This window comes from Oryctolagus cuniculus, chromosome 14 (assembly GCF_051225735.1).
Source record: "Oryctolagus cuniculus isolate XC-2025 breed Fujian yellow rabbit chromosome 14, ASM5122573v1, whole genome shotgun sequence".
Lineage (NCBI taxonomy): Eukaryota > Metazoa > Chordata > Mammalia > Lagomorpha > Leporidae > Oryctolagus > Oryctolagus cuniculus.
Window position 1 is genome coordinate 66,120,143 of NC_142880.1, and position 17,530 is coordinate 66,137,672.

Genomic DNA, 17,530 nt, shown 5'->3' on the forward strand with positions numbered 1-17,530 from the left:
CCACTTCCAATCCAGCTCCCTGCTATGGCCTGGGAAGGCAACAGAGAATGGTCCAAGTGCTTGGGGCTTTGCGCTCACATGGGAGACCTGGAGAAAACTCCTGGCTCCTGGCTTTGGCTAAGCCCAGCTCCAGTCGTAGCAGCCATTTAGGGAGTGAATGAGCAGATGGAAGACCTCTCTCTCTCTGGCTCTACCTCTCTCTGTAACTCTTTCAAATAAATAGACTTTAAAAAAAAAAAAAGTGAAAGGATACACAACAAATCAAGGAGGCAGAACAATTAGAAATGTAATAATAATGTATTAACGGTAACAGTATGGGGGCAATGCTGTGGCGCAGCGGGTTAACGCCCTGGCCTGAAGTGCCAGCATCCCAGATGGGCACCGCTTGGAGTTCCCGCTGCTCCACTTCCTATCCAGCTCTCTGCTATGGCCTGGGAAAGCAGTAGAAGATGGCCAAGTCCTTGGGCCCCTGCACCCACCTGGGAGACCCGGAAGAAGCTCCTGGCTCCTGGCTTCGGATTGGCACAGCTCCAGCCATTGCAGCCAACTGGGGAGTGAACCATCGGATGGAGGAATTCTCTCTCTCTGCCTCTCCTCTTTCTGTGTAACTCTTTTAAATAAACAAATAAATCTTAAAAAAAAAAAAAAAAAAAAAAAAAAACCAGTAACACTAAGGATACTAGCAATAACCAAAGCTAATATTTATTGGGTCTATGCTAAGTATTAAGTCCCTGTTAAGTATGTTATATAAGTAAGTTCATTTCTTCATCATAGCAATGTTACAGTCAGGTATTTTTTCCAAGAGGAAAGCTAAATACAGAGAAGTAAAATGATTTGACTAATATTACAAAGCTAGTAAATGGTTGAGTTGTGATAAAACTAGGCTATCCAGCCCTAAGGCCCACTATACTGTATATATCGTTAGCTCCTATTATAGAAAGAAAGCCTTTTGTACACAAAAGAGCCTGAAAAATTGTGGAATATGGGATAATGGAAAAAGAATAAGATTCAGAATAGGGCAATTATTCTCAAATGCCACATAGTCACACAGAAGTACAACAGGAAAATTCTATTTTCAAAGGCCTTTATGGTTGGGCTAAGAAACAAAATACAGGGGCTGGTGCTGTGGCACAGTGGGTTAAGCATCCCATATGGGAACCTGTTTGAGTCCAGCTGCTCTACTTCTGATCCAGCTCCCCACTAATGTGTCTGGGAAAGCAGCAGAGAATGGCCCAAGCACTTGGGCCCCTGCACCCATATGGGAGAGCCTGATCGAAGTTCCTAGCTACCCGGCTATATCCCAGCTGCTCCACTTCTGATCCAACTCTCTGCTAATGATCTAGGGGGAAAAAAAGCAGCAGAAGATGGGCCCAGGTGTTTGGGCCCCTGCCACCCACATAAGAGACCTGAAAGAAGTTCCTGGCTCTTGGCAACAGCCTGCCCCAGCCCTGGCCATTGTGGCCATCTGGGGAGTGCAACAGCAGATGGAAGATCTCTCTTTCTCTCTCTCTTTGACTTTCAAATAAATAAATAAATATTTTTTCAAAAATGCATACTCGGTACATACAATGCAGCAAATTATAAAATAAAAATATTTTTATTATTTATTATTATTGAGCTGCAATACAGCTAAATAGTACAGTTTCATAAACATTGAGGACCTAGTAAGTGCCACAAGTTATTCCAAGAGCTGATGACACATTACAAGTTTCACAAAGTCCTCACCATCCTGGATTCTACATTTACACAGAAAAGAAACAACATATAAGTATACTGATATATAGGGTAATTTCAAAAAGGCAGAAATACTAAAAGCAAATTAAAAACAGGCTAATATGAAGAAGAGGAAGCACAAAGGTGCCCCTTGTTACAGAGGGGCTCACTGAGATGACATATCAGCAGACAGCTAAATAACAAGAAAAACATCACAAAACAGGAGAAAAGAGTTTTTCAGACAGAGGCATAACACAAAATTGCATAAGAACTTTATTCACAAAGCAAGGAAGTCCAAGGAGGCTACATGTAATTAAATGAGAGTGATTTAAGAAAGGTGACGTTGATTTGGTGAGCATGGAATGGTCATTTTTTTAATTTATTTAACTTAATTAATTTCAATCAAGCTTAATAGTTTCAGATATTTTTAAACTATTATTTCTATTTTTATTACACTTAGAGAAGCCAAACCACTCAATTCTACATGATTCCTTTGGTAGAATCTGTTCAGTTATTTTCTAAAGCTGTGTATACATTACTTCAAAACAAATGCTGAAGAACAAAATACTTAATCATCTCACAAAGTGCTCCACTCAAAGCATTCAATGCAGCTGATTTGAGTACTGTGACTCAATGTTTTGGCCTGCAGGCAGAAACAAGAATTATTTTGTTTATCTACAATGTTGATATCTCTCTTCTACCGCAGGAAATTCAGAGAGAATCCCATGGCAATAACGGAATAGCTTTTCCCTTCTACACACTAGTGTGGTCTGGAGAAAAGGCAAAAACAACAGTTAATGAACTTTTAACAGGCATTTACAGGAATTTCTAAGATGTTTTATGGATGTTCTGAAAGTGATTTCATAAATCTGGAAAGTTTACAATTGGTTTTCTTTTTTTTTTTTTTTTTTTTTTTTTGTCAGGCAGAGTGGACAATGAGAGAGAAAGACAGAGAGAAAGGTCTTCCTTTTTCCTTGGTTCACCCTCCAATGGCCGCTGAGGCTGGTGCGCTGTGGCCAGCACACCGCACTGATCCGAAGCCATGAGCCAGGTGCTTCTCCTGGTCTCCAATGCGGGTGCAGGGCCCAAGGACTTGGGCCATCCTCCACTTTTCTCCCGGGCCACAGCAGAGAGCTGGACTGGAAGAGGAGCAACCGGGACAGAATTCAACGCCCCAACCAGGACTAGAACCCGGTGTGCCGGCGCCACAGGCGGAGGATTAGCCTACTGAGCTATGGCGCCAGCCATCTAACAGTTAAAATGTTAATTGATCCTGACTGTTACTTATTTTCCACCTTACATTCCCAATTTGACATGCTAATATACTGTAGTTTAAGCACCATTTTGTTTTTTTTTTTTAATAGCATTTTTTTTTTTTGACTGGTAGAGTTACAGTAAGAGAGCCAGAGAGAAAGGTCTTCCTTCTGTTGGTTCACCCCCCAAATGGCCGCTGCAGCCGGTGCTGCACCCATCTGAAGCCAGGAGCCAGGTGCTTCTTCCTGGTCTCCCATGCGGGTGCAGGGGTCCAAGCACTTGGGCCATCCTCCACTGCCTTCCTGGGTCACAGCAGAGAGCTGGACTGGAAGAGGATCAACCGGGACTAGAACCCGGCGCCCATATGGGATGCTGGAGCCGCAGGCAGAGGATTACCCTAGTGAGCCACAGCGCCGGCCCTGACCATTTTCTTTTTTTCTTTTTTTTTTTTTTAAATATAAAAGGTTACACAAGAATCAAAAATAAAAGCAAACCTAAAAAGTAGTATGTCATTCAGTTTTGACTCATTTATGTCAAAAATCATTAATAAGGAATCTTATGGTAGAAGGAAGGAGGGAGAGAGGGAGGAAACAAAGAAAGAGAAAAGGTGTTTCTTACTTACTACTTCCTTTTATTTTAATTTCTCAAAGTCTTCAATTGCACATGGAAGATACCAGTCAAAGGCACACAGGCCTGATTTTTAGATGTATGGGTCATCTGAAGAATATTCTTTCCCAACCAAAGACGCATTCAGATACTACTGTTGGTAATAGATCTATCTTCTAAAAATCAAATAAATAGTGCAAATAAATCAACAGTTCTCATATTGTGAAAACCAATTTTCCTAATATATTTTCTTCAACAATAAATGTTTTAAAATTTTTAGGAAGGGGCCAGCATTGTGACAATGTGTTAAGCTGCAGCCTGCAATACTTGCATCCCATACTAGGGTGCTGGAGGTCCCGAGTGCTAAGAGCCGTTCTGCTTCTGATCCAGCTAATGCGCCTGGGAAGGCAGCAGAAGATGACCCAAATACCTAGACCTCTGACTCACTCATGAGACCCAGACAGAGTTCCAGACTCCTGGATTCAACCTTGACCACCACAGGCTACTGTGGCCATTTGGGGAGTGAACCAGCAAGTGGAAGATATCTGTCTCTAATATCTCTCTCTCTCCCCCTCCCTCCCTCCATCCCTTTCTCTGACCCTCTGCCATTCAAATAAATAAAATAAAATCTGAGAAAATAAAATGTGGGGAGCAGGGCCCGTCGCCCGGGAGACAAATAAGTACTAAGACTGGATAAATAAATACTGAGATTACCAAGACTAGACTAAACTACTGGAACTGCTAAGACTAACTCTATGCATCTGATCTCCCACCATATGGCGCTGAGAGGGAGTAAACAACTTCCACACAGCTGCCTCACCAATTCGACTAACAAGCTGCAGGAGCTGATCCTGCCCCTGATTGGAGGAGAGCAGCGTGCTCAGCGTGTGGGGAGAGAACGCCAGCAGAGCTGGGATTGGTGGAAGAGGACTATAAAGGAGGAGAGAGACAACATGCAGGAGGAACATCTGAGGAACCCCTGAGAGAGCCGGCTGGTGGTGTGCCTCTCCTCCGCGGAAGCGGGGGAAGCAGCGGGGGTGCCACCCCTCCGCGGAGGCAGGGTTGGGGGAGCAGCAGCAAACCCGGGAAGGGCCGGGGAAAGAGAACAGCGCAGGGTCTGGTGTCGTTCCTCCGCAAATGGGGGAGCAACAATAAAATAACATTTTTATGAAAATCTGGCTCTCAATGGAGCAAACTGAAGGACACAGGTACAGTATCTTTCCAACAGCTACACTAACAGAGACAACAACCTAATGTTAGTTATCTTCCAATACAATACAACATAAAGCACAAACTTCACCTATCACATACTCTTGCCAAAAATGATGAGACTTTAAATCAAATCTGCACACATTACTCAGTTTATAAGAAATACCTGAGATAGAACAGTGGGTATAGAAAAAAATCAAAAGAGAAACCAAAAAATTTCTGGAAACAAATTAAGATGACAAGACATCACTTCAAAACTTATGGGATATAGCAAAAACAGTGTTAAGAGGGAAGTTTACAGCACTTGGTGCCTCTATGAAAAATTGGTAGGTACCAAATAAATGAGCCATCAATGCATCCCAAGGACTTAGAAAAACAGCAACAAGCCAAACTACAAATTAGTAGGAGGGAAGAGATAATTAAACTTAGAGAAGAAATAAACAAAATTAAAAACAAAAACACAGAAAAAAAGATCAGTGGAATTGGGGCTGGCGCCATTGCACAGTAGGTTAATCCTCCGCCTGTGGCGCCAGCATCCCATACGGGCACCAGTTCTAGTCCCGGCTGCTCCTCTTCTGATCCAGCTCTCTGCTGTGGCCTGGGAGAGCAGTAGAAGATGACCCAAGTCCTTGGGCCCCTGCACAGGTGTGGGAGACCGGGAAGAAGCTCCTGGCTCCTGGCTCCGGATTGGCACTGCTCTGGCCGTTGCAGCCATTTGGGGAGTGAACCAACGAAAGGAAGACCTTTCTCTCTGTCTCTTCCTCTCATTGTCTGCTAACTCTATTTCTCAAATAAATAAACAAAATCTTAAAAAAAAAAAAAATCAATGGAATTAAGAGTTTTTTAAAAACCAAGGAAAATTGATATACCACTGGCTCAACTAACCAAAAATAAAAAAAGGAGGAAAAGACCCAAATCAATAAAATTAGAGATGAAAAAGTAAATGTAACAAAATATATCAGAAAAATAAAAAATCATCAGGAATTACTACAAAGAGCTGTATGTCAACAAACTGGGAAACCTAGAAGAAATGGATAGCTTTCTGGATGTAAACAACCTACCAAAATTGAGCCATGAAGACAAAGAAAACCTAAACAGACAAATAACCAAATCAGAGATTGAACCAGTAAAAAGGCCCACCCAACAAAGAAAATACCAGGACTGATGGCTTCACTGCTGAATTCTACCAGACATTTAAAGAACTAACTTCAATTCTTCTCAAGCTATTCAAAACAAGTGAAAGGGAGGGAATCCCCCCAAACACCTTCTATGAAGACAGCATCACATTCATTCTTAAACCTGAAAAAGATACAACAGAGAAAGAGAACTATAGACCAATTTCCCTGATGAACATAGATGCAAAATTCCTTGACAAATTATTGATTAATCAAATCCAACAACACATCAAAAAGATTATTCACCCAGACCATGTGCGAGTTATCCCTGGTGTACAGGGATGGTTCAACATTTGCAAATCAATAAATGTGATGCATCACATTAATAAGCTGCAGAACAAAAACCGTATGGTTATCTCAACAGATACATTTGATAAAATGATAAAATACAATATCACGGGCGGGCGCTGTGGTGCAGTGGGTTAAAGCCCTGGCATCCCATATGGGTGCCAGTTCTAGTCCTGGCTGCTCCTCTTCTGATCCAGCTCTCTGCTATGGCCTGGGAAAGCAGTAGAAGATGGCCCAAGACCTTGGGCCCCTGCACCCATGTGGGAGACCTGGAGGAAGCTTCTGGCTCCTGGCTTTGGATTGGCACAGCTCTGGCTGTTGCAGCTATCTGGGTAGTGAACCAGCAGATAGAGGACCTCTCTTTCTGCCTCTACCTCTCTCTGTAACTCTGTCTTTCAAATAAATAAAATAAATCTTAAAAAAAAAATACAACATCTTTTCAGGATGAAAACCTTAAGCAAACTGGGTACAGAAGGAACAATCAAGGCAATCTGTGACAAATACACGGTCAGCATACTATTGAATGAGGAAAAGCCAGAAGCATTCCCCCTAAGATCTGGCACCAGACAAGGATGCCCATTCTCACCAATGCTATTTCAATATAGTCCTGGAAGTTTTAGCCAGAGCCATTAGGCAAGAAAAATAAACCAAAGGGATATAAATTGGAAAGGAGGAAGTAAAACTATCCCTATTTGCAGATGACATGATGCTATATATAGGGGATCCAAAAGACTCCATTGAGAGACTACTGGAAATCATAAAAGAGTTTGGTAAAGTGGCAGGATACAGAATAAACAAAGAAAAACCAATTGTCTTTGTATACAGAGACAACATCATGGCTGAGAAAGAACTTTTAAGATCAAGCCCATTCGTAATAGCTACAAAAAGAATCAAATACTTTGAAATCAATCAAGTATATCCAAGATCTCTATGATCAAGCTGAGAAGCTTCTGCACTACAAAAGAAACCACTCAGTTATGTGAAGAAGCAACCAACAGAATGGGATTAAATATTTGCAAACAATGCAACTGATAAAGGGTTATTATCTAGAATCTATAAAGAGATCAAGAAATTCAACAACAAAAAAAAAAAACAAACAATCCAGTTAAGAAATGAGCAAAGGACATAAACAGACATTTTTCAAGAGAGGAAATTCAAATGGCCAACAGACACATCAAGAAATGATCAGGATCACTAGCTATCAGGGAAATGCAAATCAAGTCCAAAATAAAGTTTCCCCTGACTCCAATTAGAATGGCTCTCATACAGAATCAACAAACAACAAATGATGGTGAGGATATGGAGAAAATCCACTGTTGGTGGGAATGTAAACTGGTCCAGCCATTATGGAAAACAGTACAGAGATAATTCAGAAATCTGAATATAAACCTACCATATGACCCAGCCATCCCACTCCTCGCAATTTACTCAAACCAAAAGAAATTAGCATATGAAAGAGTTATCTCTACCCCCATGTCACTGCAGCTCAATTAACAATAGCTAAGATATAAAATTGGGGATAGAGCTGTGGCATAGCAGGTAAAGCTGCTGCCTGCAGTGTTGGCATCCCATATGGGTGCTGGTTTGAGTCCTGGATGTTCCACTTCTGATCCAGCTCCCTGCTAATGGCTTGGGAAAGCAACAGAGGTTTGCCCAAGTCATTGGGCCCCTAAACCCACATGGGAGACCTGGAAGAAGATCCTGGATCCTGGCTTAGGATTGGCCCAGCTCTGGCAGTTTCGGCCATTTGGGGAGTGAACCAGCAAATGGAAGACTTTCTCTCTCTCTCTCTCTCTCTCTCCACCTCTGCCTCTCTGTAATTCTGCCTTTCAAATAAATAAATAAATCTTAAAAAAATAAAAACACACACACAAAGATATGTAATCAACCATATGTCCATCAACTGTTAACTGGGTAAAGAAATTATGGCATATATAAACTATGAGGTACTTGGGGTAATACTCAGCTGTAAAAAAAAAAAAAAATGAAATCTTATCTTTTGCAATAAGATGGACACAACTTAATATCATTATTCTTAGTGAACTACACCAGTCCCAAAAAGACAGATACCATATGTTTTCCCTTATCTAAGGGAAAGAATAGATTACCTAAAATGTAATGTATTAGGGTGAAATGGACATTCTGAGATTTGATGATCGTTTACAGCCCTTGTCTCTTCTGTTGAGCAACAGTGTTTTTCTTCCTTCATACTATCAGTTGAGCTTTTTTACTTAATGTAGGATTAACTTAATGACCATTAAGTAAACTCAAAGTAGATCTTTGTAAAAATTAAGAGTGGGTGAAGGGAGGAGAGAACTTCCACTTTGACTACGACCTTGTCTAAATATGATCAGAGTCGGTGAACTCAAAAGGCTTCCATAGCCTTGGCAACTCATCACAAGAGCCTAGGGTGATTACTGACGCCATAAACAAGAGTGTCAATTTGTTAAGTCAACAACAGCAGTCACTGTGCACTTACTCCTCATGTAGGATCTCTGTCCTTAATGTGCTGTACATTGTGATTTAATGCTATAACTAGTACTCAAACAGTATTTTTCACTTTGTGTTTCTATGTGGGTGCAAACTGTTGAAATCTTAATATATGCTAAACTGATATTCTGTATATAAAGAAAATTGAAAATGAATCTTGATGTGAATGGAAGAGGAGAAGGAGCGGGAGATGGGAGGGTTGCGGGTGGGGGGGGAGTTATGGGGGGAAGCCATTGTAATCCATAAGCTGTACTTTGGAAATTTATATTCATTAAATAAAAGTTAAAAAAAAAATTAAGAGTGGGAATGGGAGAGAGAGGAAGAAGTAGTATTGGAGCCTGGATAGGAGGAAGGGTAGGGTGCAAAGTATCACTATGGGAGCTGGCACAGTGGCACAGCGGGCAGAGCCACCACCTGTCAGTGCCAGCATCCCATATGGGCATCAGTTCAAGTCCTGGCTGCTCCACTTCTGATCTAGCTCTCTGCTATGGCCTGGGAAAGCAATGGAAGATGGCCCAACTCCTTGGGCCCCTGCACCCATGTGGGAGACCTAAAAGAAGCTCCTGGTTCCTGGCTTCAGATAGGCGCAGCTCCAGCTGTTGCAGCCAATTGGGGAGTGAACCAGAGGATGGAAGACCTCCCTCTCTCTCTGCCTCTCATCTCTCTCTGTGTAACTCTTTCAAATAAATCTTTTCTAAAAAAAAAAAAAAAAAATCACTATGTTTCTAAATCTGTATATATGAAATACAACAAATTTATATAAATTAAAATTTAAAAATTAAAATTTTTTTTTAAATTTTAAAAAAGAGTTTTGCAGAGGCCAGAGTTGTGGTACAGCAAGTTAAACCATCACTTGTGATGTTGGCATCCCACCTAAGCACCAGTTTGAGTTCTGGCTGCTCCAATTTCACTCCAGTAGGGAAGGCTCCAGAAGATGGCCCAAGTACCTTGGCCCCTGCCAACCCCTTGTGAGGTCTTGATGGAGTTCCAGGCTCCTGGCTCTGGCATCGCCCAACTTAACACAAAAAGTTTTTCAGCATCAACAGAGGGATACAAGATTATCATACTTTCAACTTTAATATACATTAGAAATTTTCTTTAATCAGGGCTGGCATTGTGGCATGGTGGGCTAAGCCTCTGCCTGTGGTACAGCATCCCATATGGGCTCCAATCCTAGTCCTGGATGCTCCTCTTCTGATCCAGCTTTCTGCTATGGCCTGGGAAAGCAGAAGAAGGCTTAAGTGCTTGGGCCCCTGCGCCTATATGGGAGACCTGGAAGAAGCTCTTGGCTCCTGGCTTCAAAATGGTTCAGCTCTGGCACTGTGGCCATTTGGGGACTGAACCAGTGGTTGGAAGACCTTTCTCCCTCTCTCTGTCTGTAATTTTACCTCAAATAAATAAATAAAAAAAGAAAAGAAGGGGCTGGCACTGTGGCCCAACGGGTTAACGCCCTGGCCTGAAGCGCTGGCATCCAATATGGGCGCTGGTTCTAGTCCCGGCTGTCCTCTTCCAATCCAGCTCTCTGCTATGGCCTGGGTAAGCAGTAGAAGATGGCCCAAGTCCTTGGGCCCCTGCACCCGCATGGGAGACCAGGAAGAAGCTTCTGGCTCCTGGCTTCGGATCAGCACAGCTCTGGCTGTTGCGGCCATCTGGGGAGTGAACCATCGGATAGAAGACCTCTCTCTGCCTCTCTCTGGGTTCGAGTCCTGGTGACATTCTTGATTCCAGCTTCCTGCTAATGAGCATATGAGGAGGCAACAAATGATGACTAAAGTTCTTGTGCCCCTGCCCCTTACATGGGACACCTGGCTTGAGTTCTAGTCTCCTGGCTTCGGCCTTGTCCAGCCCTGGTTGTTGCAAGCATTAGGGGAGTAAACCTACACATGGAAGATCTCTGTCTCTGTCTCTGCCTCTCAAATAAAATTAAAATACATAAATAAATAAGTATAAATGCACATACAGAAAAGACATTGGGGTAAAAGTAAAAAAAACTAAATATGAGCATATTATGGAATTGTTAATTTTCACAAATTTGATAATGGTATGTCAGGTAACAAAATATCCTTATTCTTAGGAGAAGCATACTGAATTAGGTATCATTGTCATGATGTCTGCAACTTACTTTCATGTAAATCAGCCAAAATATATTCATACATACACACACACACACACACACACACATAATTATAGGTATATATATGAGAAAAAGATAAAAGAAATATTAAGAATTTTTGAGTCCAGCTAGAGGGATAACAGGGTTATACCACACTTTCAACTTTAATACAGTTTTGAAATGTTTCTTTAATTAAACAAAGTCCTGGGATGGGCATTCATCTCATATCAGTTTGCCTGGGTCTGAGTCCCAGCTCCTCTGCCAATTCCAGCTTCCTGTCAAAGTGCACCATGGAAGGCAGCAGGTAATATCTCAAATAGTTGAGTCCTCGCCACCTATATGGGAAATAAAGACTGAGTTCCCTTCACTCCTGGCTTCAGCCTGGCCCATTCCTGGCTACTGTGGTCATATGGGCAATGAATCAGCAAACAGGAGATCGCTCTCTCTCTTTCCCTCCTTGTCTATCATATAAATGCAAATAAATAAATAAATATTTCTTTAAAACAAAGGGAAGCTCAGAAAGCAAGCTGTTGTCCTAGCAATTAAGATGTCAATTAAGATACCCACATACTGGGGCCAAAGCAGTGGTACAGTGGATAAAGCCACTGTCTGTAGCACCAGACTTTCATATGAGCGCCAGTTCTACTCCCGGCTGCTCCTCTTCCAACCCAGCTCCTTGTTAATGTGCCTAGGAAAGCAGCAGAGGATGGCCCAAGTCTCTGGGCCCCCACATTCACATGGGAGACCCGAAAGAAGCTCCTGGCTCCTGGCTTCCAATCGACACAGCTCTGACCATAGCAGCCATTCTGGAAGTGAACCAGGGGATGGAAGACCCACCTCTCTCTCTCTCTCTTTCTCTTTGCCTCTGCCTCTCTGAAACTCTGCCTTTCAAATAAATAAATAAATCTTAAAAAACAAGTTTTATGTCTCTCTGTCATTCTTTCAAATAAACAAATCTTAAAAAAAAAAAAAATGCCCTCAACCCATATGAGAGTGCCTAGATTTGAGACCTCGCTCCATTCCTGACTCTAACTTGCCACTAATAAGTGGTATTGGCTCAAGTGATTGGGTTCCTGCCACTCTTGTGGGAGACTTGCATTGAGTTCCTGGCTCCCAGCCATTGCTGGTAACTGGGGAGTGAATCAGTATTGGGAACTCTGTCTCCTTGCCCCTCAAATAAACAAATTAAAAAAAAATTTTCTACCATAGACTATAAAAATACCACATGTATTTTTTTAAAAGATTTACTTATTTACTTGAAAGTCAGAGTTACACAGAGAGAGAAGGAGAGGCAGAGAGAGAGAGGTCTTCCATCAGCTGGTTCACTCCCCAACTGGCTGCAACGGCCAGAGATGCGCCGATCCGAAGCCAGGAGCCAGGAGCTTCTTCCGGGTCTCCCACATGGGTGCAGGGGCCGAAAGACTTCAGCCATCTTATAATGCTTTCCCAGGCCATAGCAGAGAGCTGGAAAGGAAGTAGAGCAGCCGGGACTCATACCGGCGCTCACATGGGATGCCAGCACTGCAGGCAGAGGCTTTTCCCACTACCCACAGCACCGGCCCCACCATATGTATTTTCCTCTGTTAACTGGATCATTTTACCTTTCATATTCAAATTTTAATCCATCTAAGATCCATCATTGTATATGGAACTAGAAATAAACTCGGTTTTACTTTCTTCTATACAGTAATTCAATTTTCTGAATACAACTTACTGAACAATTTGTCTTTTTCCCATTGACTTATATAAAAATGATTTCCAGTCCTTCTGAAAGAACTAAGCAGAGGAAGAAGAAAGGAATAAAAAGGCAAGAAAAAGAGGAAAAGAAAAAGATGGGCCATCATTATGGTGTAATGGATAAAGGCATTCCATATGGGTGCCAGCTTGAGTCCTGGTTGCTCCACTTCCAATGCAGCTCCCTGCTAATGTGTCTGAGAAAGCAGCAAAGGATGGCCCAAGTCCTTGGACCCCTGCCATCCACGTGGGAGACCTGAAAGAAGCTCTTGGTCTTGGCTTTGACCAGCCCAGCTCTGGCCGTTGAGGCCATTTGGGGAGTAAGCCAGAGGCTGAAAAATCTCTCTGTCTCTCCCTCTCTCTTTGTAAACTGTGCCTTTGAAAGAGAAAAGAGAGAAGAGAGAAGAGAGAAGAGAGAAGAGGGAAGAGGGAAGAGGGAAGAGGGAAGAGGGAAGAGGGAAGAGGGAAGAGGGAAGAGGGAAGAGGGAAGAGGGAAGAGGGAAGAAGGAAGAGGGAAGAGGGAAGAGGGAAGAGGGAAGAGGGAGGGAGAAGAGAGAAGAGAAGAGAAGGAAGAAGGGAGAGAAGGAGGGAAGGAGGGAGAAAGAAAGAAAAGGGGCCGGTGCTGTAGTGTAGTGGGTAAAGCCCCCACCTGAAGTCCCGGTATCCCTTATGTGCACCAGTTTGAGTCCCAGCTGCTCCACTTCCAATCAAGCTCTCGGCTATGGCCTGGGAAAGCAGCAGAAGATGGCCCAAGTCCTTGGGCCCCTGCACCCACGTGGGAGACCCGGAGGAAACTCCTGGCTCCTGGCTTCAGATCGGCATCAGCTCCGACTGTTGCGGCCAACTGGGGAGTGAATCAGCGGATACAAGACCTCTCTCTCTCTCTCTCTCTCTGCCTCTCCTTCTCCCTCTGTGTAACTCTCACTTTCAAATAAATAAATAAATCTTTTAAAAAAAAATCAAGAACATATAGGAAAAGCATTGAGAGATTATTAGTTAAGGGAAGGAAATGAATAAAGGGAGCTATTATCAAAATCTATGCACAAAATCATTTTCACATAAATAAATAACAAAGGATTGCCAAACTTTTTTTTTAATGTGTATGCCCTTAAAACCATTCACTAAATGCCTAGCCTACCTAGCATATAATTGCATAAGGACAAAGTTCACAAGGATTATACTACCTCCCACTAATGGTAAATTGGATTACATTTCACTAGGCATTTACCTGTTTTAAACAGAATAATGATGCAAAGCAGAGACTATTTTATGCTAAAAACTATTTTACAAGCGTTGACATTTCTTCCTGATCATAGGAATTTTTAGGTGACTAGAAATACCTTATTACTTTAATTAATTCAGTATGTAGGCTAGATTTTAGAAACATAATTTATAGAATTCCTAACTATTCACCTCATTACTGACAGTGAGCCAGAAAATATAAACTGTTGTTCATAAGAAAAGTCTAAAAACACACCTTTTATTTTCAGCCAAATTCGCTCCTTCGTCCTTCAGCTGTTTACTTTTCTCAGCACAGCCTTCAAGGAGAACTTCCTTCCGACGTTTAACAGCGTGAAGCCAATTCCCTTCATCACTCTCAGGGACATCCTTCTCATCAGCAGCTTCAGCTTCAAACTGCTGGGAAGTGACCCTGGAGACTTTCTCACCAATTTTCCTCTTCCACCCAAAGGATGCCATCCTGGAAAAATATAAAGCAGCAGCTTTAAAATTCAAACTTGGACTTTCCTACAAATATGACCACCAACAGGTGAATAAGGAAAAGAATATCAGCATTTTTTAATCCCTAACTGGTAGATCTGGGCGATAACCATTGACAGTTACTAACATCACAGAGAAATATGACTGGACATTCTGCCCCACCTCATGAGGGCGGCACACCAACCCATGAAGTACTCTTCTGAAAATTAACATTCAATTAGATCAGGTCTCTACCAGATGATAAGAAATGAAGTAAGCATGCTCTGTAACGCATCAGACACGTAGAGAGAAGGAAATCAAAACTAAAGATAAATAAAACTGGTTTCTTTAAGAAATAAACTGCTAGGAGAAAAATGAGAATTTACTCTTCAATTAAGAGACTTAAGAGACAAACTAACCAAACATGTGTGACTCTTGTTTTACTTCTGACTCAATAAAAAACAACAGGGAGTAAACACCTCAGGAAACAGGAGAAATGAGAACACTATGTATTTGATGATATTAAGGAATCATTGCTTTTTTCTGTCAGAATAGTACTGCGATTTTGTTTATTTTAATAAAACATCTTTAAGAAATACATACTGAAATATTCCATTTGAAATTACATGATACCAGCCGGCGCCGCGGCTCACTAGGCTAATCCTCCGCCTGCGGCACCGGTACTCTGGGTTCTAGTCCCAGTTGGTCCTCTTCCAGTCCAGCTCTCTGCTGTGGCCCGGGAGGGCAGTGGAGGATGGCCCAAGTCCTTGGGTCCTGCACCTGCATGGGAGACCAGGAGGAAGCACCTGGCTGCTGGCTTCAGATCAGCGCAGTGCACCAGCCGTAGCAGCCATTTGGGGGGTGATCTAACGGAAGGAAGACCTTTCTCTCTGACTCTCTCTCTCTTACTGTCTAACTCTGCCTGTCAAAAAAATAAAAATAAATTACATGATACCTATAAATTATTCCAAAGTAATCGGCAGGCATGGAGAGTACAGCGAAGGAAAAGATACAGATGAAATAAGACTGATTTGAAGGGGCTTGCAGTATGGCGCAGCAGTTTAAGCCACTCCTTGTCAACACCAGCATCCCATAAAGGCACCAGTTCAAATGCCAGCTGTTCCACTTCCGATCCAGTCCTCTGCTAATGTGCCTGGGAAAGCAGTGAAGATGCCCCAAGTGCTTGGGCCCCTGCACCCATGTGGGAGACCCAGTGTAAAAGCCACTATGGAAGACAGTTTGGAGATACCTCAGAAATCTGAATGTAGACCTGCCATATGACCTAGCCATCCCACTCCTGGGAATTTACCCAAGGGGAATGAAATCAGCAAATAAAAGGGTTATCTGCACCCCCATGTTTATCGCACTACAATTCAAAATACCTAAGACACGGAATCAACGTAAATGTCTGTCAACTGAAGATTGGATAAAGAAAACTATGGGATATGTACACAATGGAACACTACACAGAGTTTTAAAAAAAATGAAGTCCGGTCATTTACAATAAAATGGATGAATCTGGAAAACTTCATACTTAGTGTAGTAAGTCAGTCCCAAAGGGACAAATAGCATACGTTTTCCCTGATCTGTGATAACTAATAGAGCATTTAAAGAAAATCCATAGAAGTGAAATTGACACTTTGAGAAGCAGTGACTGGAACCCTTGTCACAACTGATAAAGGATTAATATCCAGAATCTAAAAAGATTCAAAAAAAAATCCAGTCAGGTGCCCAAATTCTTAATGAATATGAGGAAAGGCAAATAAAACCACAGCAATCAACAAATATACAGGTTGACAGAGATGAACCAAATGCTTTCCACAGCAGCAGGTATTTTTATTCACTTTTTAAAGTATTTATGTATTTATCTGAAAGGCAGTGTGACAGAGAGAGAGAGAGAGATAAACAGAGATCTTCTATCCACTGGTTTACTCCCTAAATGCTCACAACAGTCAGGTCTGACCCAGGTCTGACCCAGGTCTGGGCCAGGCCCAAGCCAGGAGCCAGTAACTCCATCCTGATCTCCCGAAATATAGGTGGTAGGGACTCAAGTACTTGGATCATCTTTCACAGCCTTCCCAGGAACATTAGCTGGAAGCTGCATCAGAAGCAGTGCAGCCAAGCCTTGAATTGGCACTCCACATGGTGTCCTGGCATAGCCAAGTGCTGGCTTAACCTGCTGTGTCACAATGCCTATGCGCAGGTATTTTTAGAAAACTCTAACAAAGTAACGGATTAGAATCTATACTTGGGGGCTGCCTCTGTGGTGTAGTGGGTTAAGTCCCTGCCACCTGCACTGCCGGCATGCCATGTGGGCACCAGTTCTAGTCCCAGGTGCTCCACTTCCGACCCAGCTCTCTGCTATGACCTGGGAAAGCAGTAGATGGCCTTGGGCCCTTGCACCCACGTGGGAGACCTAGAAGAGGCTCTTGGCTCCTGGCTTTAGATCGGCACAGGTCCAGCTGTTGCAGGCAATTGGAGAGTGAACCAGTGGATGGAAGACCTCTCTCTCCCTCTGCCTCTCCTCTCTCTGTGTAACTCTGACTTTCAAATAAATAAATAAATCTTTTAAAAAAAAGATATCAAGATAAAATAAATCTTATATTTACAATTGTCCCTAAAGAAAACACAAATGATACAGGGTGGCCATGAGACATGAGATACATGCATCCTATTATTATCAGAGCGTTTCTGTTCAAGCCTCAGCTCTGCTTCCAATTCCAGCTTCCTGTTCATGTATACCCTGGGAGCAGCAGGTAACGGCCCAAGTACTTGGTTCCCTGTTACCCAGGAGGGAATCCCAGGTTGTTTCGGGCTCCTGACTTTTGACTGGCTTAGCCTTGGCTGTTGCCAGCATATAGGGAGTGAATCAGCAGATGGAAGCTCTTTTTATGTCTCTTTCTGTTGTTCAAATAAATAATAAACAAATAAAATAAAAATGATGGTTTAATTTTATGGCTTCAAGTTTCCCAATGGAACTTTGCTTCTACATTAGCAATGTGAGGCACCAGGTAGTGTGGGAACCCTATTAACACTAACAGAAACCTGGTGAATTTACTGAAAGCAAATTACATCAGAAATCACTGGTCAGGTGTGTGATTACTAGGAGCAGGGGACAGAGTATGGAAGAAAGGAAAATGTGATCATTCAAACTGTCATGACCTTCCCTGTCTTTGAACTCAAACCTTATTACAAATATAATTGCTTAGGGGCCGGCACTGTGTTTCAGTAGGTTAAGCCTTCACCTGTG

General features: G+C 42.4%; 1 protein-coding gene across 7 annotated transcripts in view; it reads right to left on the reverse strand.

Annotated features, from left to right (window-relative positions):
* TTC33 (tetratricopeptide repeat domain 33) overlaps positions 1–17,530 on the reverse strand; it is a 75,237-nt gene that overhangs the window by 54,198 nt on the left and 3,509 nt on the right. For all 7 annotated transcript variants that reach the window (XM_051853785.3, XM_008262149.4, XM_008262146.5 and 4 more), the window contains exon 2: positions 14,060–14,281. In XM_051853785.3, coding sequence (XP_051709745.1) covers positions 14,060–14,280 — 221 coding nt within the window. In that variant the 5' untranslated portion in view covers position 14,281. The remainder of the gene's footprint in view (positions 1–14,059; positions 14,282–17,530) is intronic.